The sequence below is a fragment of the Engystomops pustulosus genome, chromosome 4, assembly GCF_040894005.1.
Source record: "Engystomops pustulosus chromosome 4, aEngPut4.maternal, whole genome shotgun sequence".
In the NCBI taxonomy this organism is placed as follows: domain Eukaryota; kingdom Metazoa; phylum Chordata; class Amphibia; order Anura; family Leptodactylidae; genus Engystomops; species Engystomops pustulosus.
The window spans coordinates 148161246-148186790 of NC_092414.1; the positions used below are offsets into that span (position 1 = coordinate 148161246).

The 25545-nt window shown below is 38.9% G+C and overlaps 1 protein-coding gene across 2 annotated transcripts in view; it reads right to left on the reverse strand.

Moving 5' to 3' along the window:
* OTUD7A (OTU deubiquitinase 7A) overlaps window positions 1–25545 on the reverse strand; it is a 133152-nt gene that overhangs the window by 59841 nt on the left and 47766 nt on the right. For both annotated transcript variants that reach the window (XM_072148030.1, XM_072148029.1), the window contains one exon: window positions 5290–5446. In XM_072148030.1, coding sequence (XP_072004131.1) covers window positions 5290–5374 — 85 coding nt within the window. In that variant the 5' untranslated portion in view covers window positions 5375–5446. The remainder of the gene's footprint in view (window positions 1–5289; window positions 5447–25545) is intronic.

Sequence of the window (25545 nt, forward strand, 5' to 3'; positions counted from 1 at the left end):
GTCTGAGATGATTCCAACATTATGACATGGCGCATTATCCTGCTGAAAGTAGCTATCAGATGTTGGGTACATTGTGGTCATAAAGGGATGTACATGGTCAGCAACAATACTCCGGTAGGCTGTGACGTTGCAACGATGCTCAATTGGTACCAAGGGGCCCAAAGAGTGCCAAGAAAATATTCCCCACACCATGACACCACCACCACCACCAGCCTGAACCATTGATACAAGGCAGGATGGATCCATGCTTTCATGTTGTTGACGCCAAATTCTGACCATACCATCCGAATGTCGCAGCAGAAATCGAGACTCATCAGACCAGGCAACGTTTTTCCAATCTTCTACTGTCCAATTTCGATGAGCTTGTGCAAATTGTAGCCACAGTTTCCTGTTCTTAGCTGAAAGGAGTGGCACCCGGTGTGGTCTTCTGCTGCTGTAGCCCATCTGCCTCAAAGTTCGACATACTGTGCATTCAGAGATGCTCTTCTGCCTACCTTGGTTGTAACGGGTGGCGATTTGAGTCACTGTTGCCTTTCTATCAGCTCGAACCAGTCTGCCCATTCTCCTCCGAACTCTGGCATCAACAAGGCATTTCTGCCCACAGAACTGCTGCTCACTGGATGTTTTTTCTTTTCCGGACCATTCTCTGTAAACCCTAGAGATGGTTGTGCATGAAAATCCCAGTAGATCAGCAGTTTCTGAAATATTCTGACCAGCCCTTCTGGCACCAACAACCATGCCACGTTCAAAGGCCTCAAATCACCTTTCTTCCCCATACTGATGCTCGGTTTGAACTGCAGGAGATTGTCTTGACCATGTCTACATGCCTAAATGCACTGAGTTGCCGCCATGTGATTGGCTGATTAGAAATTAAGTGTTAACGAGCAGTTGGACAGGTGTACCTAATAAAGTGGCCGGTGAGTGTACGACGACCATATATACGTCCCCCATACGGTTGTGTGAAAATAGCCAAAGGGTGTGCAAAAAAATGATGAAACATTCATTTGTTTCACTGATGAGGCTGAAAAACCATGCCTAAGGGCTTTGTCTAAGTAGCTCTCTCTTTCTACCCTTCCCTTTGACTTCTACATTTGTGAGCAGTCTCAGTGCCGGTGCCAGAGTAGATGAACAGTGTGTAGCGGGCAGGTAGTACAGATTCATAAGTTAAGAAACAAACTGTTGTCACCACAAGATAACACCAGGACAAGAGACGAATCACAAACAGGGAGACAGGAAAACAAGCCAAAGTCAAGAATATGTAACAGCAAAGCATTGTACAACTATCGCTATACAGTTCTAGTGCCCCGCTCACAGCATTAGCCAAATTTATAGACAACCACAGGCAGGGATTAGGCACACACCCTATAACAGAAAAGCAGAACACAGAGGTGTTGAGAGAACTAACCCAGCAGCCCTGATTAAAGGGATTGTCCATTTTCAGCAAATAATTGATATGGTTTGTGTAAGGAACAATTATACTATTTTCCATTTTACCTTTAGCATCAATTCCTCCCTTTTTTCATTTTGTCCTGCTATAGAACACTTCTAGGTTTACTTCCAGTGGATAGAAATCTGTCCCTGGTCATGTGATGTCACACAGGTGCACGGCTTGTTATAACAGAGCTCTGAATACTCTTTGTGATGATACCGGCTCCTGCACCTGCATGTCCATCACATGACCAGGGACATGGTCTATCCACTGGAAGTAAACATAAAAGCTTTATATAGAAAGACAGCAAGCAGAGATGTCAAAGTAGACAACCCCTTTAACTGTTATACAATAATCATTAAGAAACCTACAACTACAATGAGGAACATTTTTCCAAAGATCAGCCATAGACAGAACCAAAAATTGGAGATAGTTTCACCATGTATATATTAGCTTTCAATATTCTACTGTCCAGGGGCTTCGCCAAGGTAAAAAAAATTGGGGCACGGGACCTGACCTTTTCCTTAGTGCCCCAAATGTCTAGTAAGAGGTGCAGTAATCAGCTGTATTGGTTTTTGCAGACATGTTGATTACTGCCTACAGTAACGAGTTTCATGCCCTATAGGTGGCTGCACAGCGATAAGAATGGTGGGTGCTATCCCAGGACACGATTTAATGGGTCCACTTGTAACAAGACATAAATAGGCAGAAATCCAACTTTGAAAAAAGTGATAAATGTGAAGGTTTATTCACCCATATACCAATGTTTTGGTTAAACAATACAACCTCTCTCAAGCCTATAGGTGACACTAGAGAGTTTTCTTCCTTTAAAAAAATTTGCATACCCAGGGACTACTGCCAGCCATGCTCTCTATATTAACTAGATCGCCATAAGAAGAACCAGTACCATCCATTCACTTAATGGCAGTATTTGATGTGTCATATCCTTATTAGATGACTTTAATGTCAACTAAAATGTAGCCTTTAAAACCAATGAGTGCATGTAGTTTCTTCCACTTTATGAATATGACCCTTGAAGGAATGGCCTTACAGACAGAAACCATTCAGAAAGAAGACAGGCATGCAGTTTCTGATTTGCAGCTCTTTTGGCAGATTATTAGTTCCCATCACTGCACAATGCTTTTCATTTTAGTCCTTCCAGTCAGCCTAGCAATTACATCAATGGCTCACGAGACACTAGAAGATTTCTTAAAGACATAAAAGGCAGGAATTGGCAGTTTTGATCAGGAAGTACATCTTGGAAGCATTCACTGCAGATTCAGAAAGACTTAATCAGGCTCACATAGAAGATCTTTCCCGTTTCCCATGAGTTGTAAATATAGCACAAAGATTCCTTATAGTACATAACAATGTATGTAACGGATAAGCAGAGTAAACATATATGCACTAGCCGATACCCATCTATCCATACAATTGTATGTAACTTTCATTTCATCTATTCTGTATCCATCGTCTATGGTAATGTCCATTGCTATTGATTATGACTGTGCTGCGTGTATTCTTAAATTTTTAAAATACCAATTTTGGAGATTTGCAGCCTAGGATACTATACTAATATGTATAGAAGCCTGCACAACCGTTCACTTCAATTTACTAAATCCTCTCTCTGTCAGTCTCGATAATGTCAATCCCATAGTAACACTCCTTAGATGCTTCCCTAGTCCACCCTGGGGCACACATTTACATTAAGCGTTCTGTCATACGCAGCAACTATGGTTATGCTAACTAGGTAAGCAGATTTTTTTTTTCTTGGGAAACTGTTCTTGTAATAAATCCAAGTACAATTGGGGATATTGGGCAAACTATTGTGTACAGTTTTCTTATGATCCTTTAAGGTAGGAACAATAGCAATAAAAATGAATTAAAAAGTTCTTTCTACATCTACAGATAGAAATTAAAACCTATTTACTTTGCAAATCACAATGCTCTGGGGGACATAGGCACTGACCTTACTAACTGATAAAATGGGGTAAACTGGGTTCTTACTTTGCTGATGCGAAAAATAGCCCTTTACGATATAATACAATATGAATCAAGTACTTTATTGATCCCCTAGGTGTGGGGAGGGGGCTCTTTTGTACAAAATGTCTTGGCAATTGTTACACACAGTTACAGATAGGCTTAACGTTACAGTTACATATATACACTGCAAGAGGCATGTTCTTACATGTTTATGTGATGGTATTCTTATTGGCAGCCTGTACATGACAACGACAAATCCATTTCTATGGGCTCCAATACACACCCATGGTTTCCAGGTCTCAATATGTGAGCCAAGTGTTTGGGCTGCAAAACTCAGGGCAGGTGCTATTCCTGCCCTCATTTGCAGCTCTTGCAGTCTTTATTACGGTAATCGGTGTATGAGAAGACTTCACATGTCAATGGCACATGGGTCGCAACCACAATGGACCATGTGATATGTCCACATTTGTGTGCATGAGAGCACAACTGCAATGGAATGTGCCACAGAATCTTCAAAAGAGACTCAAAATCATTATCATCACTAAAATGATGAAGTAAGCAATACCAAATAATGCCACAATAACATAATATCTAATGTTATCTCAATATAATATATTAGATACAGTCTAAACAACACCCCTATACAATGGACAAATCACCAGCCCTGTCCGGAAACATCCCCGAGTAGGATGGTGGTTCCTGGATGGAAGAACTTGTAAACATTTGTCATATTTGTCTTCCATAAAACCTAGCCCCAACAATAGTTCAGAGCACAGCACACACATATTCATAAATGAATGAAATGATGCCAGCACTATCCAGTAGTAACACTACTCTGCAGTGAATAACAAGCTTATTATCACCCATTTACAATGTAACTGCACAATATATTTATACACTAAATGATTTCTATTCACATAATTAGACTAAGTATAAGACTGTAAAATCTCACACCACATTCACTGTGACTAGTTAGAACACGAAGATATAAGATATTCAAGTTTTATTACAGGGAAACTTAAGACTTGCAACGAAGAATTATTAATGCTACGTCTGCTTTTTCAGCAACTCATGCATATACAGTACATACGCAGGTTTATTAAAAATAGATTTTCTGAAAAGCTGCGGTCTCATCTGAAAAGGTTTTACACCTGCCTAGGAGCACTGCAAAGAGACCAACGTCATTTATAACGTGACGATGAGGCCACAATATGGCAACAATGAAATGTTTATACAGTCTATAATGGCTGCATATCATACTCATCCAAAATAGTGAGGAGGTGCTGGAATCCCAGCATTATATATATCATGCTTATATACATGAACATAGCCAGGGACATAAGGGGTGGGGTGCACAGTACTATACACTAGATCGGTACTGTATCAATTCCTCACCGTTTTCAACTACATTCAACAGGAAACATCATTGTTTACTTCCTGTGGATAAAAAAACTGGTCTATAGTCATGTGATGTCACACGGGTGCACTACTCCTGCAATCACATCTGTGTGTTATAATGAGCCGTGCACCTGTGTGACATCACATGACTATGGACGGTTTTGTTATCCACAGGAAGTAAACAATAAAGCTTCCTGCTGAATAACAGAAATCAGAGATCTAGAAGACAGTGACGAAATGATACAGAAAGTGTATTGGAAAATTGTATAACTTTTCATTACAGAAACCATATCAATTAGCTGCAAGTGGACAACCGCTTTTTACCAATGACCACTAGCGACCATCAGTTATCCAAGTCAAGACATGTTTACTGCATCTCTGGAGTAGAAGACTGATGGTGTTCTAGAATACATTATACTTTTGCAAATAAAGGGGAGAAATATTTAAAAAACTGGAAAAATAAACCAATGTTGCCTTACCTTCCAGCAAATCTCGTGCCAGACCAGGTTCAGCCCCTGTAGACCGAACAAAGTCTGACAGGACTGAGTCCATATCCAGAGTCATGTGATCATGTAGTGACGCTGCTTGCCCAGCAGCAGCAACAGAAGCAGAAATTTGTCACTTAAAGGATTCCATCTACAATACAAAGAAAAAAACATCATGCGAACATGAACTAACAATGCAGTTTTAAGGACTAAATATTATGCAAATTTGTGTATCTGTAAAGAACTGGGAAATATGTTGCTGTTTTATAAATTAAGATTTTATTTTTTTTTTATAGATGAAGGTGTGTGACAATAACACTTCAGACATTGTGTTAAGAATAAAAAAGGTACAGATTTTATTTGTTTGTTTAATTAAAAGCAGCAATAAGTAATCATTATTGTATGTTAAATATTAGCTGATACCATTTGAATGTCTTAAGATTCTGTCCAACAAAATCATTCTGCTAAGCAGACTGTATTTCCATAGTAACAGACTGCAAATCCTGAGTGTAGTCGAAGCAGTAATCATGATCCTTCTTTCCATGTACCTCTTCATCTAGGACAAAACCAATGATAGAAGACCAACAGTGATAAAGGGATATTCTTACTTCAGCAAATTAATGTTATTGTTTGTATCATTATAAGTTATACAACATTCCAATACACTTTCTGCATCCATTCCTCATGGTTTTCTAGATCTCTGCTTGCTGTCATTCGATATAAAGTTGCTATGCTTACTGCCAGTGGAGAGAAATCGGACCATGGTCACACAGGTGAACGGCTCGTTATATCTCACCGCTCTGATTACTCTCTATGATACTAATGAGCCATGCACCTGTGTGACCATGGTCAGATTTCTGGCCTCTGGAAGTAAACATAGAAGCTTTCTATAGAAGGACAGCAAGCAGAGATACAGAAAACCATGAGGAAAATTGTAGAAATTGTATATTGGAAAATTGTATAAAAATTTTTTATCATAAAAACATTAACATTATTTGCTGAAATGGGAAGAACCCTTTAAGCGCTCTTTAATTATGGCATTAGGCACCTCTCGAGATGCAAATACTGCAATTTGACCCTGTATGTAATACAGAACAGTGTTCAAGATGGTGTCATTTGACCTATTAGTAGGTGTAAAATAGTCCGGGCACTTTTTGGACACTACTAGTATGACCAGTTTTTAAAGGGAACTTATCAGCAACTGTTGCCCTGCCTAAGTAAAGGCACTTTGCTGAAGGCAATGATACACTAAATCCAATACTGTAAGTAGCATAACTGTAAGCGTTGTCTTTACAAAGTGTTTTAGGCTTCAATCCTCATTCATTGGGGGCCATAGTTTTAAGAATGCCTCTCTACTAATAGTTATATGGTGCTCTTAAAGTAACCTAACTATATTCATATATGAATAGAGCAGGTGATTGTACATTGTAATATACTTCATTAAAGTAAAACAGGTTCTAGGGGGGACAGAAATCATAGGATTTTCATGAATTTTTGGCATCAAAAAGAAAACAAAAATTGCAATGGGGTTTATTTGCTATTTTTTTACTGGAAAAAAAATTGCAAGAGCCTTTTCCTGCCACTCAGAAATAGTGGCTTAAACATAGAACTAGTGCTAGTGCAAAGCAGTGTAAAGCCAGATTTATGGTTAATCTTAAAAAATTGCAGTCACTACTGAGAGATGTATTAAAGGGCCATCTAAATGGGAATCACGCTGGTGATGTAATGGGCGAGAACAGCTCTGCCATAATGAGTACCTCACTACACTACATTTATGTAGGGTTAGAAAAAAAGCCACGGAAATTGAGAGATTTCTTCTAAAGAAAGAGATTGAATCAGATCTGCCAAGGGAAACAGGAAATTATAGATGAGCTGGAAAGTCTGAATAGACAATGCTGAGCCCGTGATAGTAGCATCAGGTTCTTTTACCATTCCAGCTTTTATAGTACTTTATGTATCTTATTGTCTAAGCCCCTTTACCTCTTTTAAGCTCACATTTGGTGTATACTGTCATTTGTCTATAGGTTTCACAGTGTGTCCTCTTATCTTTTTTTATGGTCCGATACCTTGATTTTCAGGACCGAATGTGGAATCTTTATAATGTAAAAAATCCAAACACGTGAATATATGTTTGCATAATACAAAGTACAGTATTTATAAAACTCGAAGAAAGAAAAGTCTACGTCTGGCATAGGGGAGGATAGTGTTACAAGGCTGTAGAGAGAACATGTGACTCTGTTGATAGATTCCACGTGTACATAGTATACATGGTGTGCCCAATGCCAGTTCTGTGAACTAGGAGCCTGGGGCAGTGACGAGATACAGGTTTATCTCTACTCACCTTCTGCCTGTTACGTCACATATGGAGAAGGTTATCAATGAGTGACAGAAAATAATGGAAATTCTGCAGCTTGTAAGGATGTATGGATTTGCAATACATCCATAACTATAACTATACTTAAATATAGATGCCAAAATCTCCCAGAATGGCATATAGCATTACTTACAAAATCTCCAATTTATCGGATTCTATTAAGGCAAAAAAAAATTTATTTCCAAGTTATTCTATACGTATATTATATACATATATGCACATTTACAACATTAAAAGTCTTTTGCAAACATTTACAACTGTAATCTTGCCCTTTTTGTTTTATCCAGCACAACTCTAGATGCTTATTTTCCTACTAAAGGTGCTATTACGTCCATTCGCATCCATTCTTTTGCCGCACATTAGGACAGGTGCTCTGTAAGTCTCCCACAGATCTCCCAGCAAGACCCTGCTGCCACAGATGCATCATACCTCAGTTATCATCATAGGATGAACCTCAGGACCTCAGCCAGCCTCCGACACCAGACAGGATAGTTTAACTCATTCATTACTAGATTTGTCATCTCTGCACATTAAGCTCAACTGCTATACTCACTGGGACATTGTAGAGCATCAGATGTTTTCACCGATGTATGACCATCCGTAATGTCTTATTTTGCCTGTAGATGTTGCCCATGATTTGTGTGATATATATATATATATATATATAGATCTTTATATCATCTATAGCAATACATGGTCATGGATAGATTGTGTCACTTGATGTTACCTGTACTGTGCTTATAGAGCTTAAAGAGGACCTTAAACCAACTACAGGTCCTCATAGACCTGTGGTTTAGGGTTCCAAATCGACCTGTTTGAAGTTGGTAAGTAGAGGGAAAAAAAAACATTTATACTTACCTAGATGTGAGTCCGATGAGGCACACTGGGCTCTCATAGGAAGATCCTGTGCCGTCACCTCCTCTCGCGATACGAAAAGTGAAGTGTGTAGTACACTAGCATCACTTGCTGGACCGTGCAGGCACCAAAGTATAACGCTTTTTTTTTCCACCGATTGCTAAAAATCATACAGGGTGATTTGGTACACTAGACCACTGGTCCAACATGGACCTGTGGGTGGTTAAGTGTCCCAAAACCCCTTAACAGGTTCTCCTTTAGCATTTCTACGTTCCACGCAACCTATCGAGCTCCTGCCATATTACCTCTCATGACACTCTCTTAAAAGCGGATATAGACAATACTAATAATAGAAGCGTATTAAAATGATAAAAGAACCGCAAGAATAGAGTCATTCCCTGAGAATGCAAACACATTTGTTTTTACAGGCTTAGACAACCAGAAGGCTTGCACAGAGACGCTAACAATACAATATACCGTTCATCCACAATCAGAGAACAGAGAATTATTTATCAATGAAAACCCATGGAAGGGGAGGAAATCAAAACCGAGGCTAGCTGCCAAGAAGCTGCTAAATGTCGCTTTGAAAAAGGACATCTTAAACATGAAATGATCTGAAAGGAGTCTTGGGAAGTCTGGTTTCCTTCTCTAAATAGCTAGTCTCTATTAGAAAGGAGATACACAGTGTGCCAATGGTTACTGCTTACCGTGGGCTGCCTGTACCATGCTGCTTCTGCTCAGAAGAGCAACAAACCCTGCTCTGTGTGACAATGACTCATTGGCGACTAAGAGGAAAGCTGAAGGGATCTCAGATATAGCTCTAATATGCAAATACACACTTGTTTTTCAGCACTACTCGGAAATTGCACTTCTTGCCAGCCCTACTTAACATATTAGCACTTATGCTTCATTTTTGCTAAGGTTTAATAAAATGGAGAGTGTTGTCTGTGTTTTCAGGATTTAGATTTATTTTGGAATAATTCGCTTAACATTATCATTATTTAAAGTATCCAGATTACCCGAAATCGTGACCGCAACAATCCTGACAGTGGAAAAGTACAAGATTCTTTATACAGGGACTAAGTCGGTGCACGATTGTTCCCGGCCTTTGTAAATACCTATAATACGAATGCTGGTTTTAATAGAGGTTACGGTTAAAGAATAAAGGTTATGACACATTGTGTAGGAGACATTTATTAGTCATTTGAAACAGACAGGGACAGTAAATGTTCATGTACAGGCAGTCCCCGGGTTACGTACAAGATAGGGTCTGGAGGTTTGTTCTTAAGTTGAATTTGTATGTAAGTCGAAACTGTATATTTTATAATTGTAGAACCAGACAAAAAGAATTTTGGCCCCATTGACAATTGTGGTTTAAACATTTTTTGCTGTAATGGGACCAAGGATTATCAATAAAGCTTCGTTACAGACACCTTACAGCGGATTATTGCAGCCTGGGACTATAGTAAAGCATTCAGAAAGCTTCACCAGAGGTCAGAGGGGTCTGTCTGTAACTATGGGTTGTCTGTAAGCCGGGTGTCCTTAAGTAGGGGACCGCCTGTAGATATAGTGGTTTCTTCACACTTACTGTGGGTTGTTTTTCCTTTCAGCAGAGAAAGCCATCAGAAAAGCAGCCTGTTTGCTCGGTGTGTGTCTATTATCGGTCTTCTAAGTGGGTAGAAACACTCATTTACGCTGAATTATGTTCAGAAGGACCATAACATAGCTTAAATAAGTGTTTCTAACCAGTAAAAAACACATTAGCTGCATACACTGTTTCATTGAGTCTCTACAAAAGGTTTTCATTTTTCGATTTTGCACTTTCCACTGGAAAAATCACTTTTAGCCTAAAATAGATGCCATAATTATAAAAACTATTTTACTAGAATTAACACAAGTGCTGATCACAAAAGGCACAAATCGATAAAAATCCACCAAAGCCAGAAATTTACTTGAATTTACATATACTGTATACACTATGCAATTGGAGGGGTTTGAAGTCTGCAGTGTGTATTGCAGCATCAGTACTAGAGATTTTTGAACCAACACATTGCAGAAAAAATAAAAAATAAAAATCTGTAAAATCCATAAGAAGACATGAACTCTCTATGGATGAACAGCATGTTCTGCAAATGAAAGGAAATATTTACTTACCTTTATTGCCTCATATATAAAAAATATTGATAAAAACCAGAGATGTTGAAGTGTGAGATTAAGCCAATACCATGGTACTCAAAAAAGCTCTGTATCTTTAGATGGGTTAAAATGCCAACTGTGATCACAAATAAGTATACATCCCAAAAGAGGAAATCAACATGTCATTTTCCAATCTTTTCCTCCGAGACGTCCCTCTTAGTTCCCTCGGCTACTGTAGAATGTCTGCACATTTTGTCAAAACAAAGGGACATTAAAAATGCTTTATAGACTTTCTTTAACATTTGGATGAGCCAGCTAATCCACTGCATAACACATTGCCAGGGTAGTGACACCCACCGCACCATAGAGGTTGGTCCAGCTCCCGTCTTGTCACACATGTATGGGATCACTGCTGAGGGGGTTAAGCAACATTTCTTAAAGACAGAAATCCGTACACCTTTCCTGTTAGAGATAATTAACTGTCAAAGCCATTACAAGCATAAACATCTCCACATCCGAACTCCGCTGACACCGCTGCGTGTCAATCCAGCGGACACAGCAATACAGAATATTGTGTTAGTACCACAGATGTTATATCATGGCGGCTCTCAGCTGCTCTCTCACCTGGCAGCAGTCATGAAGGATTATAAAACCAAAATTTCTAATAATGTGACACATTCCTATTTGTAGCACCGTTATCAAGATACTTGATATACATTTAACTTTGTATTATTAATTTTAATGGAAGTTATTATTCAGGTTTCCATGGCTACATCAAAGGTTATGCATAAAACATGGAAGAACAATTTGTCATCTGCTTTACAGTAAAAAAAAAAAACTATGAAGAAATAGATACTGATATTCATGAATTTTATTTAATTATGAATGTATGAAATATTTTCAGGTCTGAAAAGCATTTCCCCCTATGTAGGATCCACAGTGGGTAGAAAGTAGCAGCTATACAAGACCCTGCTCTTATAGTAGCACAGATGTGAATCCAGCATGGGGGCACACTACTTACTAGAATCATTAGTGCTCTGTGTCTATGCGCTTCTTCCTCCCTCTCATTTGACTTTTATTGGAAGCATGTAACCTAATCCCTCAGTGAGCTGAAAACATGGATTGCTTCCCAAAATAGATTAAATTAGTTAATTTAGCATAAATTATCAGTTAGCAGGCTGGAGAGGAAGATAAAAAGTGGTGAAAGTGGCATTTTGTCAGGAACGAGGTATATTATATAGTTTCATATATGAACATGTATTATTGATTTATGCAAATTGTAGACTTTTAGGAAATGAGTAAGAAAAGTGGACCCCAACTGCAATGTTTGAGGATTAAAGATTCTGTTACACAAACCAGAATTTCAGCCAGAAGTCCAGGTTCGGTGTTAGGCTCACAGTATAGTTACAGTTGGATAGAGTATGGATAGGATCAGGAAAACAAGAAAAAATATTCTGAGAAAGGATAATATGATGAACATTAAATGATGTATAGTAACACTACAGAATAATTTTGGATATTAATGGGAACACATGAGGCCAATATTTTTACAAAAAACAGGCTTAGTTTAGGGCTTAATTTAAGGCTATTAGGGGCCATCATATTCAAGGTAAAAATCCATTTAGTTTTGCACTGCAAAATATGTTTATACAAGTCCCTGCCCTTTTCTGGCGGTGGAACTGCCCGGATGCCATGAAACTGGATATTATTAAAGTCACCATTGTGTCCAATGTTAATGTGTCGGGCTAGGGGGTCTCTCTATTATTTCTATTATTCCAAGTGGGTTCCAATTTGACGTCTGAGCTTGCATTTTGTTTTTCCAACATACACTAATTTGCAGTGACAGATTGCTCTGTAAATTACTCCTCTAACATGCAGTTAATAAACTTCTTTATAAAGTAGATCTTCTGATCAATAGTGGAGGTAAATGATTTACAGCTTTGCATGAAGGGACATGCCACACACCCCCTACGTCTGTAGCTACCTGTAATTTTGGTTCTGTCAAGCCAAGATAGATTTTAAGCATAGATTTCACAATGAAAAACTACATTTCTTGTACTATTGATATAAACAATTTTAGAAGATCAGGTAAGTGATCAATTAAAGACTGTTTAGCTTCATGAAAAAGACTCCTAACAATCAACAGTAAAGAATAAAGTAAAATCAGTTAATTTAATTTTTAATAAAAAAAAAAAAATAGCAAGTTGAGCTCTAAGGCTCTTATGGCACCGGTGTTTGGCAGGTTCTGTTCCCCTGTTCATTATTAAATAACAGAAAAAATAGTGCAGCAGCCAGCGGAAAGGTAATGGAAGGCAACCTTCCATCCAGTGAAGTCAATAGGGAACGGTAGGGAGACTTCCTTTCCAGCTTCGGTTCTTCGTTACAATCACTCTCTTAAAATGGAAAGCCTTGACACAGGTGTGAACAGAGCCTAACTTGTACTGTAAGAATTATATCCAGGCCTTGAGGAAGTAATAACAATACACTCTTAGCTAAAACTATAGAAAATGTACAGTCAATTCTTATAAACAGTAGCTTTAAAAAGCAGAGCAAAGCCTGCATCACCAGAGAGGATTAGAAACTTAGGTTGAGTTCACATGCTGTGGATAATATCAGAACGGTAATCCCTCATGCTATTACATACAGAATCATCCACAGTACAAGGAGTAAAATCCTCAGCTGTTCCACAGAATGATCTCCTATGTGTTATCATGCAGTCATTTTAGGAAATTTACAATAGATTATAACCCTAATATAGTTCTGAATACCCTACTATTGTTCTACAGTGACAACAATAAAGGAATATCTGCCGACAAATGCCCTGTATAGAATGTTACTAGAATTTTTAAAAGCTGTCAAAATGTAAATCATTCCTCAAAATGTTTTAAGTGACAATATCTGGAGATATTGATTTGACCAATATTGATATTGAGATATTGATATTGAGTCTCCAATTGATTTGATAACAAATGATAGTATGGACGACATACCCCCAGCAGTGATGAACACCAGAATGAAAGGCCAGCTATCCAGTAACTGCCAATGTAAATATATTTCAGCCAGTTATGAAGGGGCTTATGTGGAGGGTTCATGGACCAATTTCGGCAGTGAACCTTGCAGCTTCCGGAGTGGAACCCAACTGCAGCACTTAACAATAATACATATGGCATGCCATCATGGATGGCCAAATTGCGATCATAGCCATAATTCAGCAAAATGTATTACCCTAGAAGGTCTGAAAGAATAGTAAAGAAAAATTTTAAAAAGTTATAAAACGGCGCCCCAAATATCTGTATGTTTTCTGCATTTTGCCGCCAATAAAAATTGATCAAAAAGATTCTACTGATCCAAAGAATAAAGGAGAGGTGGTATCTTGACCACACATTGAAAGCCATAATACCAAAGCCCATTAGAATATGGTGCAACTGCGTTTTGCCAATTTCACTCCATTCGGAATTTTTTTTTCCAGCGGCCCATTACATTGGAAAGAATATTAAATGGTACTACAAAAAGTACAATTTGTATTGTAAGTAACAAGCCCTCATGTAGTTTTGTATATGGAAAAATCAAAAACATAAGGGTTGTGAAAATAGTGGAGTGAAAGACAGATGCAGAAACCTCTTTGTCTTGAAGAGGTTTTTAAATTAAGAATAAAAATCAACAAACATCAGTGAGACAATAGTGATCATCCACCTTGTAACATTGGCAAAAAGTGGAGGCTGAGCCTCAGTGGTTTCTGCTACAGTTCTGCACATGTATTAACACTACCCTCCACAGTATAGTATAGTATAGTACACTCACCGGCCACTTTATTAGGTACACCATGCTAGTAACGGGTTGGACCCCCTTTTGCCTTCAGAACTGCCTCAATTCTTCATGGCATAGATTCAACAAGGTGCTGGAAGCATTCCTCAGAGATTTTGGTCCATATTGACATGATGGCATCACACAGTTGCCGCAGATTTGTCGGCTGCACATCCATGATGCGAATCTCCCGTTCCACCACATCCCAAAGATGCTCTATTGGATTGAGATCTGGTGACTGTGGAGGCCATTTGAGTACAGTGAACTCATTGTCATGTTCAAGAAACCAGTCTGAGATTATTCCAGCTTTATGACATGGCGCATTATCCTGCTGAAAGTAGCCATCAGATGTTGGGTACATTGTGGTCATAAAGGGATGGACATGGTCAGCAACAATACTCAGGTAGGCTGTGGCGTTGCAATGATGCTCAATTGGTACCAAGGGGCCCAAGAAAATATTCCCCACACCATGACACCACCACCACCAGCCTGAACCGTTGATACAAGGCAGGATGTATCCATGCTTTCATGTTGTTGACGCCAAATTCTGATCCTACCAACCGAATGTCACAGCAGAAATCGAGACTCATCAGACCAGGCAACGTTTTTCCAATCTTCTACTGTCCAATTTCGATGAGCTTGTGCAAATTGTAGCCTCAGTTTCCTGTTCTTAGCTGAAAGGAGTGGCACCCGGTGTGGTCTTCTGCTGCTGTAGCCCATCTGCCTCAAAGTTTGATGTACTGTGCGTTCAGAGATGCTCTTCTGCCTACCTTGGTTGTAACGGGTGGCGATTTGAGTCACTGTTGCCTTTCTATCAGCTCGAACCAGTCTGCCCATTCTCCTCTGACCTCTGGCATCAACAAGGCATTTCCGCCCACAGAACTGCCGCTCACTGGATGTTTTTTCTTTTTCGGACCATTCTCTGTAAACCCTAGAGATGGTTGTGCGTGAAAATCCCAGTAGATCAGCAGTTTCTGAAATACTCAGACCAGCCCTTCTGGCACCAACAACCATACCACGTTCAAAGGCAGTCAAATCACCTTTCTTCCCCATACTGATGCTCGGTTTGAACTGCAGGAGATTGTCTTGACCATGTCTACATGCCTAAATGCACTGAGTTGCCGCCATGTGATTGGCTGATTAGAAATTAAGTGTTAACGAGCAGTTGGACAGGTGTACCTAATAAAGTGGCCGGTGAGTGCATAGTATAGTAGTAATTTTATGTCTGAAACCTTGGCAACACGGGGCATGCTTTTATTCCCTCTTTTTATAGGAAGAGTCTCTGCTTTCCATTGAAATAAACAGGAGGAAAGGTAAAAAAGAAAAAACAAAGTCCTTTGCAGACAAACAAAAGGTCCACTTTAAATTGCTATGCAACACAAGTAGCGTGATCATATAAATAGCACACGTTACCTGCTGTTTTCCTGCACAGAAAGCTTGAATCATACACGGAGGGTTAGACTATTATTTTATGTCCAATTCAAATCTTATATGGAGTTGACTGAATACTACTCCCTCCCTCAGGTTGGGTATGAAACATCTTTTCTAGAATTCCCTCTTGAAATCTCACCCGTTTACCTATAAAAAAGCTATCCCAAAGTCAGGCTAATATGACTCTTCTCACCCCATTTCACAGCCAAGTTTAGTGTCAGGTAGTTTCATTTCATAAGCCCCTTTCTTTGGTTCCATAGTACCTATAAATGTGGTTTTTGTGTAATAATAATCTGTCAGATCATATCAGGCTTTTGTTTTTGTGATCAACAGAGCCAGAGATACAAACAGCTAAAGACATAGTTGGAAATGGAAGTTCAGATAAAGATCCAATTCCTGCCTATTTTTAACCCCCTGTATGTCCAGTTCTGTAGCTCCCAGAACCATAAGCTTGGTGTGATATAAAAGATGACATTCTTATCATTAATATAACACAAAAAGCAGGTCTCTAGCTGCTGTAAAAAGAAGATGGGGGCTTCTGAAGTGACACCATCCCGGCAATCACTAAACTTAACTCATCTAATTTGAATATGGAATGAGAGGAGTCATATTTTCCTGACTTTAGGAGAACATTTTTATAGGTAAGCAGGAGAGATTTCATATTAAAAGAGGGAATTCTAGAAAGTATATTTCATAGAGCAGACTAGTAGTTTATTGGGGTGAAACCTGGTGACAGGTTCCCTTTAAAGCCCAGCCCAATCTACATACGTATCAGGCAGTGTGCAATCCAAAAATTATGCTGATGCATGAGGTGAGCCTGCAATACAGTCAGCAGGTGCTGGGTATTTTACAGATTATAACCAATAGTAACAGCACAGAAATTACCTTACTAGACCGGAGGGGAGGAGTAAGAACCACTGTTGCGCATGAATGACTTCACTTTGTGAATACAGGCAGTCCCCGGGTTACGTACAAGATAGGGTCCATAGGTCTGTTCTTAAGTTGAATTTGTATGTAACACGAAAAGTGTATATTTTATAATTGTAGTTTTAGACTATTTTTTTTTTTTGTCCCAGTGACAATTGGAGTTTCACATTTTTTTGCTGTAATGGGACTAAAGGTTATTAATAAAGCTTCATTACAGACACCTTACAGCTGATCATTGCAGTCTGGGACTAAAGTAAAGCATCCAGAGAGCATCACCAGAGGTCACAGTGGGCAGAGGGGTCTGTCTTTAACTATGGATCGTCTGTAAATTGGGTGTCCTTAAGTAGGGGACCGCCTGTACAATAAATATTGCCACAAATAGATGTATTAATTGTTTTGATGTCAGTTTTTGATATTGTTTGTTCAGATTTCTTTTAGTTTGTATATACGGTAGTTGTTTAATAAATTTTATTCGGTATGTTGCAATATTCCTATGGTGGTATATTTCTATAACTTTTACCTGTTTGTGACCGTGCAATGCACATGTACATAGCATGAAGCCATTCAATTTGGCCCCATTGCACATGTATATTTTGTACGTGTATGTATTTCACATGAGTAGACATCTTGCAATCTACCATGAACAAGTCAGGTCCCAGACTGTTGGAGACAGCTGGGAACCCAATGGGGAAGTTAGAAGCCTTGTATTACCACTTCTGGCTTCTCCTTTTCAGGCACCATAGCTTTCGATGAGCACTATGCAGTGAATAGAGGAAGTGGTTGTGACATGACAGCTGCTGGGTCTTGTCAGGCCTACATCAGCTCTGTCAGTAGCCATTACTTTACAAATTGTAAAAAATAATAAAGATAATATTTTTCCTTTTTATAATATGAATAAATTACATTAATAATTATATTTTTACATACACAGCCCCATAACGTAGTAGGTACAGTCCCTTGTCCGAGAGGCTCCACCCTTTCCCGCGACATCATGTGTTCCAGATGCCCAGCTGAACACAAAAATGTTGACCCTTGCGGAATATATCATCTATAAATATGTTATGATAAAGGAATAAAGAGAAGTGCCATTTACAAACCATCTCTTGTCTACGCAGTGCCTTATTGTAGACAAGATCGGGATTTGTGTGTCTATTACTTGTAAAAAAAAAAAAAAAAAAAAAAGGTAAATTTATATTCTAGAAGAATCCTAGAAGAAATCTACATAAATACTTCTTGTAAAAAGGTATTGTTATGCAACTTGACTTAACAAATGTTGAAAAAAAAATGGTATGTAGAAAAAAAGGAAAAAATAGCAGTGCCTAGAAGTAGATGTATCCATCCACTGAAAAATGAAAATATTTTATATAGGTCTTAATAGATCACTAATGCCTACTACATATAAGAAGTAATGTATATGCTCAAGAGAAGCTTACTAGAACCCAAAGGATTCCATTCAGCTGACACAAAACACAAATCAGAATATTGCTCCGTAAACCAGTAATGTGACTACTCAGCATTAACCAGCAGCAGACTATAGCTGACGGTAACAAATGTAGTCCAATCATGTGTGCGATGATTGATCTCAACACTACAGTGAAAAACCAACAAAGTCATACACCAGAAACACTGTATTAGAAAAGATGCTGAAACGGGTTTGGGCAAAAGATAGAAGTCAGACGTATACAGAACACATTGTATCATTATAAACATTAAACAACGCCAATAACTCCTATACACACAAGGAAAGCCTTATTCTCTCAGAAAGCAAACTACTTATCTGATGGCCCTAGACAATAATTCCTGGAATATGTAGAATACATTCCAACAACAGTCCTAGAAGATCTCAGAGATTCAATAATGTACTGGCATACCAATGATCCTCTTATAATCCAATGTCTTCCTATGAGGAAGGGCTCTCCAGTTTTTACATACATTCTAATTCTAGTCTGGTAGCAGCTTTGGGACTTTTAAGCACAAGAAAGAAGCTTAAACAAGTATACTTCTAAATGCATTCTATGTCGCCTACCCCATTTTATGAAGATGACCGGGGTAGATGGAGTTTGAGTTTTCCAAATATTCTTTTGGAGGAAACATAAATATGGCCTGTTTTATGTTACATGGTTAACAATTCAATGCTAGTGGCCTGTTAATGGCTGTATTAAGGAAGACGTACTAATGTAATAGCGGTGCAGGAATGGACACAGACTCTTCATTTTGAGTTTCTATAGTGGAGTCCTTGAGGAATTAGATGATTAATGGGTGCACCTTTATCTACTCCTGCTGCGCAGCTACACACTCTAGGATCTGGTCTGGTGGGATTTCAGAAGTTTTTCCATTACCGTATGTACTCGAGTATAAGCCGACCCGAGTATAAGCCGAGACCCCTAATTTCAACACAAAAAACTGGGAAAACCTATTGACTCGAGTATAAGCCGAGGGTGGGAAATGCATTGGTTACAGCCACCCAGTATATAGTCTGCCAGCCCCTGTAGCATACAGCCTACCCAACCCCTGTAGCATACAGCCTACCCAGCCCCTGTAGAAGGAAAAAAAATAACACTGTACTCATCTTTCCGACGTCCCCCATAGGTCCTCTTCTGTCTCAGACTGTCTCAGACAGAAGAGGACCTATGGGTGACGTCAGAAAGGTGAGTTTTGTCTTTATGTTTTTAGTTGACTCGAGTATAAGCCGAGTTAGGGTTTTTTAGCACAAATTTTGTGCTGAAAAACTAGGCTTATACTCGAGTATATAAGGTATTATAAACCTAATGGACATTTAAGGCAAGTCAAGTATGGAATAAGGTCAAGGTTGAATTGAAACTAGAATTAAACCTCAACCAGGGCACACAAACACCAGAAGTAATGAAATTTAAATATGTAACATGGCATGGCAATTTTTTTTTTTACAAAGACAACAGTTTTTTAAATGAATTTGGTGCTTCCGTGATCATAGTGACCCAAAGAATAAAGAGTGGGGGCGCGATTTTGGCCACACAGTGAAAGCTGTAAAAACACAATGGTCTTCATTAATCTGGCACACCTTGCACACGCCGATCGTGCTTCACCCCTTCACTTCCCATGCCGTAATAGAACGGCACGTGTCGGGGGCGGTTGGATAGCTTGGGTGGGTATTTGATGCATATTGCAGCAAACACCCATCAGTAACACCCGAAGTCTGTGCTGGCAAATGCATGCGGCAAAGCTATGCATGGGCGCTGCTACCATTAGGGGGCGACAATGGGTTACTATGACAGCCGATAGTCTATATAAGACGGTCATTCAATCTGATCTCTAAATGTCTGCCAGAGGCAGATGTACTGTAATGGCCTTTATATTGATTATATAACTGAGAACTTGACAAGGTGGCACAAGTCAAGGATTTTATATTGTTTTTATTATTATAACAAAGGGGAAATTTGATTCACATAGTCAACTCTCATTGTACAAGCAAGATTTGAACAATATAAAGGCTTTCAAAAATTAAAAACACCTACAACAAAATCCAAAAATGCAAAATATGTGAAGTGGCTGTGTTGTTGGGGTCTATAGTGGATTCCTTCTACTACTGCATCAGCGAGTTGTCAAGACTGATTTAGCTTTTACAAGCCAGATGACAAGATCATCAATTATAATTAAGAATCTAACAAAAATAAAACCTCTGCTTTGTGCATTTAATTGACTGTATAATGTAGAAATAATTGGTCAAAGCAACCAAATAAAAACGTTCATAAATGTGTTTGATATGCACTATACAAATGGATAACATCAATCTTCTCCAATTATTGATCAATTAAACTATTTCAGTTTAGCCTTTCTACAAAGCAACTGCCTAAATGTCACATGAAGATGGGCATCATATGTTAATGCATAGTTGAGAATGTATAATGGTAATAGTGTTAATGAGTGTCTACCACCTACCGAAGCAATTTAATCTGTTTGCAGCATGTTGTAGAGTAAACTACCATTACTATTTTTGGCCATTATATAATATCTGTGAAATTCCCAGTTTAAAGCATATGCTAATAAGGCAGTTGGAGCACTATGTGACCACAGACCCCAGGACCTCTGCTTTTCCAAATTGCTCCATCAGATAAAAAGAAGATTTGTCTTGTAAGAAGCATTGGGCCACCCTGGAATAAGAAGGAAGTGATTTTGATCGGAATATCAATACTCCAGGTGCACCAACTTTCTTATTAGCATAGAGAATAAACTGGGAATATTTTGGATATGGTCTAATGGATAGGTATAATAGATTAAACAGATTATAAATATAGAAAAGGCAGATTCCTTTTAAAGGAAATCTACCCTCTGGAAACTACTTTTTTAAGTAGTTCCAGAGTTAGAGAGCCCATGTGTTTCTCATCTGTGGACATCTTTTATTATTTCTGATCTAGCCGCCTATCGTGTAATAAATTTTATTGTGTTTTTAAGCAAATTACCTTCAGAGGCTTCCCAGAGAGTAGAGTAGGAGTAGTAGCATCTGCAATGCACCCAAGTGCAGTGGCTTTAGCTAGAGTTGTGGACCAGAGGGAGCTTCTGTGTATGCTCCTGGTCCCTGGCTTCTGCGCATGATCCCGGTCCCTGGCACTTGTGCCGCCATGTTAACAGGCAGCATGGACGGGCAGGGGGCGGTATTGCAGATGCTACCCTGGTCATGGAGTAGCCTTAGGCTCCGGATTTACCAGAGGCTACTCCACACCCTGAGTAGCCTCTGAACGTAATTTGCATAAAAACACAATAAATTTTTTACACGATAAGCAGCTAGCTCAGATATGATAAAAGATAGCCCATGTGTGCCTCATCTGTGGACATCTTCCTCCGGAACTACTGAAAAAAGTAGTTTCCAGACTGTAGATTTCCTTTAAGGTAACCGACCCCGCTAGAATTTTTTCTCAGGTCCGAACAATCAGTCTGGGTAGTTGACGATCAATATGTCACTTTGGCTTCTTAATGTTAGATGGGTGGTGCCAGACTGTTTGCTCCAGCTCACAACTGCCCTCCTAACAGTATAGAGCAGAATTAGCATAATGGGTGCCAAAATGAACGGCAGAGATCACTCAGGAATGCTGGAAGCTAAAGAGAAAATTCTAATCGCACCACTCATAAATGAAAATAATAGATTGATCCAGCACTAAAACTCTGCAGTTATTTAAAATCTTTTGTCTTCCGACTTTACTTGAAAAATGCCAATCCATAAAACATATCCAGCACAGGTATAGGGTACAGGTAAAATCCTATCACCTATGTTTCTTAAGTGTAACTGCGCTCTTTATCATGTGATGTCTGCCATGAAACAACTTATAAAACAACTCCCTCTAGTCTAGTCTGTAGCTGCTTGAAGACCTGTAATCAGGCTGTGCACACTGCTCTAACCAATCAATATAAAACCTATATTGATGATAGTCACGATCATGGCAAATATAAATCATAAAAGATCCCAGAAACAACAGAAGTACAGATGCAGAGGTATATCAAAGTGCTTACCTCCATCTGGCATGTTTTACAATGTTTTTTTTTTAAATTTCAGTTAGTTTACTCCATGTTAAACCTATAAAATCTCCAGGTTATATTGCAGTATCCAGACATGATGTAAATTTGCTGCTGTAAAAGTCAATACTATATCTTAGTTCACATTAGAATTCCATTGGATATTAATACTACGGCATAGTTCACATTAGGATTCCATGGAATATCAATCCTAAAATTATTAATTGTCTTAACAAAAATTGGTGCTCAGTGTGGACAATAATGCATTTTTTACCCCCACACAAATAATACATTATATACATACATATTTGCATACGTTATATATTATTTTACAGATCAGTTAGTTTACAACTGCAATTGTATGCATATGGTACCTATAAATCGTCCAGGTTATATCACAGCATGTGTAGACTCACTGCTATAAAATGTCAATCCTATGGGTCAATTCACATTAGAATCTCATGGAGTATCAAACTAATGGCGTAATCTGGTCCGAGGAGAGATCCACCTATCCACACCAAAGGGGCAGAGTTGGTGAAGATGGTGAAAGATTCTCTTTGAATTAAAAATTTTGGATGAGGAAATTTTTATTATATAGGCCTAATTTGACCATATTCCTGTATGTGTACATAATTTTAACTATTTTCCTTAAATTATAATCAATATTCTTAGTGGCACACTGAGCTACTTGATGGTAAAGTTCATCAGATTATACATCCAATCACTTGGTGGCTGTGTAAAGCGCATTGACATTAAAGAGTGGAGAGCAGCTGTTCACATTCTACCAGAATAATATGTGGTCCCTTGATACCATCAGTCATGGCGGCAATGAATGACTTTTGGGGCTGATTAAGTCCATTCATAATGCAGCTTGTACTTATTTTTATTAGTCTTAGAGCAACACATGGTCTGAAATGATTAAAGTGGGTAACATTCAGTTATAGTGAGTACAGGTTAGCATCAAATACAGATACAAGATGATCCCGACGTGAGTCCACTGACTCATCTAAGACCGTAAAACCCTCCTCATCTGAAAAATTATTGATACAAATAATTTCTAGTTTCATAAGAGGGTAAAAGGTTTGTAAAATAAGACTTAAAAACAAATCTTCCCCTGTAAAGAAAGTTTGGCTTGGGACAAGGGTTGCATCAATACCAGAATGTTGAGTGTGAAACCGATCCCTGGGAAAATATCACGATACTCGATACCAATACAATACTTTCAAAAAAAAGAAAATATTATGATCTGGATTCAAAGTTTGGGGTGTGTCAGGGGGCGGGCTCAGCCAGAAATGCATGCGATCAGTAACGATCAAGGTGAAGGTTGTGCTGGTGGGTGTGAATGTCGGCTGGCTTGGATAAGAAATGATTTTATACAAACCGCTTTTTTATCTCTGTTTGTGAGTATAATAAATACTTTTAAAAGCACTTCCTTAGTCATTGGTGATTTGCACTATGGATCAGTTTTTCTTTTAGTCCACGAAAGGAGCCAAAAATTGAGCCAGAGCTGCTGGATAGCTGCAGTAGGTTTTCTTGAAGCAGTGTGCACGGTTACCAATAGGACCAGTATAGAAAGAAAAAGGAGACAGGTTGCAAGCTCTTTTATAGTTTATTTGGAGCACCAGAAAGAGCTGTTGGTTATATACCTTTCACAAGGACACCGCATCTTCATTTGAGGTAGAAGCTTGGCACATTATTTATTATGTCCTGGTAATGTTAATATAAAACAATATGAACACTCTTAGGCTACATTCACACGAACGTATGGGGGACGTATATACGGCCGACGTATATACGGCCGATATACGTCCCCCATACACTCCTATGAGCGCACGGCACCCTACGGGAGCGGTACGGTGCAGCACACGTGCGGCACCGTACCGTTCCGTACCCGGGAAAAAGATAGGACATGTCCTATCTTTTCCCGTAATACGGGGCCGTGCGCTATAGGTTGCTATGGAGAGGGGCGGGGGTGAGCTGCGCTCACCTCCTCCTCCTCTCCCCGTACACTGCCGTTGCCCGCTACGGTACGGTACGGGCGGGCAACGGCAGTGTGAATATAGCCTTAGATGTTGACTGACAACTAATGGGGTTGGCCACTCTTTTACTCAAATTGCCCTTGTGCCTTTACTGCCTTGTGGATAATTCCTGAATGTTCATCGGGGGATTCAACAGTCTTGCTACTTACTTCTGTACTTTGTGCAGACTTTTGTACTTCTTTGTTTACATGTCTGAGCTCTGCTGAATAGGAGGAGCTGCAGTATGAGATTATGAGTCATCATACTCCCTCCCCTTCCCCTCTTCCTGTGTCTGTCAGTGAGGACAGCACACCAAAAACAGGGAAAGGCTCAGCTATCAATGGAGGAAAAGACACACGTTCATATACATGCAAAGACATCTCTAGTGGAACAGATTTCTTCAATTTTGGACCTCTTTAATTCTGGGCTTTGCAGTCACAGTAACTTATTTTGATATCTTTGGAAATGTTTACTGTATTTGCATTTAGTTCCATAGTATACCATTCAGTTTAAGTTCCCACCTACATGTTTTCAAGGATGAAATAGCACAGGTACACACACATAGATTTGCTCCATGTTATGTAGCCGCCTGTATACTAGGCAATAGAAACTGCTTTTTTTAATATATACTGTACTTTAGCCCAGTAAAGGGGAAAGTAAATTCAAGAATACCTAATGCTTTTCACTTATAGTGTGCAGATATAATTCTGGTAGCAAAAGTCAAAATAAACAAAATTACCTCAATTCTACATATAGTAAAATGCAGGGTAGTTTGTCTAAAACCAGGCCATCAACAACTGACTTCATGTTCTTCATTTCATTAAATGTGATATAGGTTTCTCTAGGGTAAAGTATGTACTTATGTCCACAACAAGTTTCCATTTACAAAAAGTATGAAAAGAAACACCCAAAATATGCCAATTCATTGTACGAGGCCTACCACGTGACTACTTGCTCGGAGTCTTTCACGCTGTGCTTTTCATACATATCTATTATACTAGTCCAGTCAAGTACATGAATAGGCTTGCAATTTCTTTTCAGTTTTTGGTAAACTGGTGCCAGTCCACAAAACCCTACAAGACTGCTCTGACAATCAGCTCTTTAAGAGGCCAGGAGGGTCACACGTTAAAATAAACAGCATTCCGATTCTCTTTCACAAGAATATAGTACAAATGTACAGCAATCCACGCAAGAGTAAAAACCATTAATAATCATTTC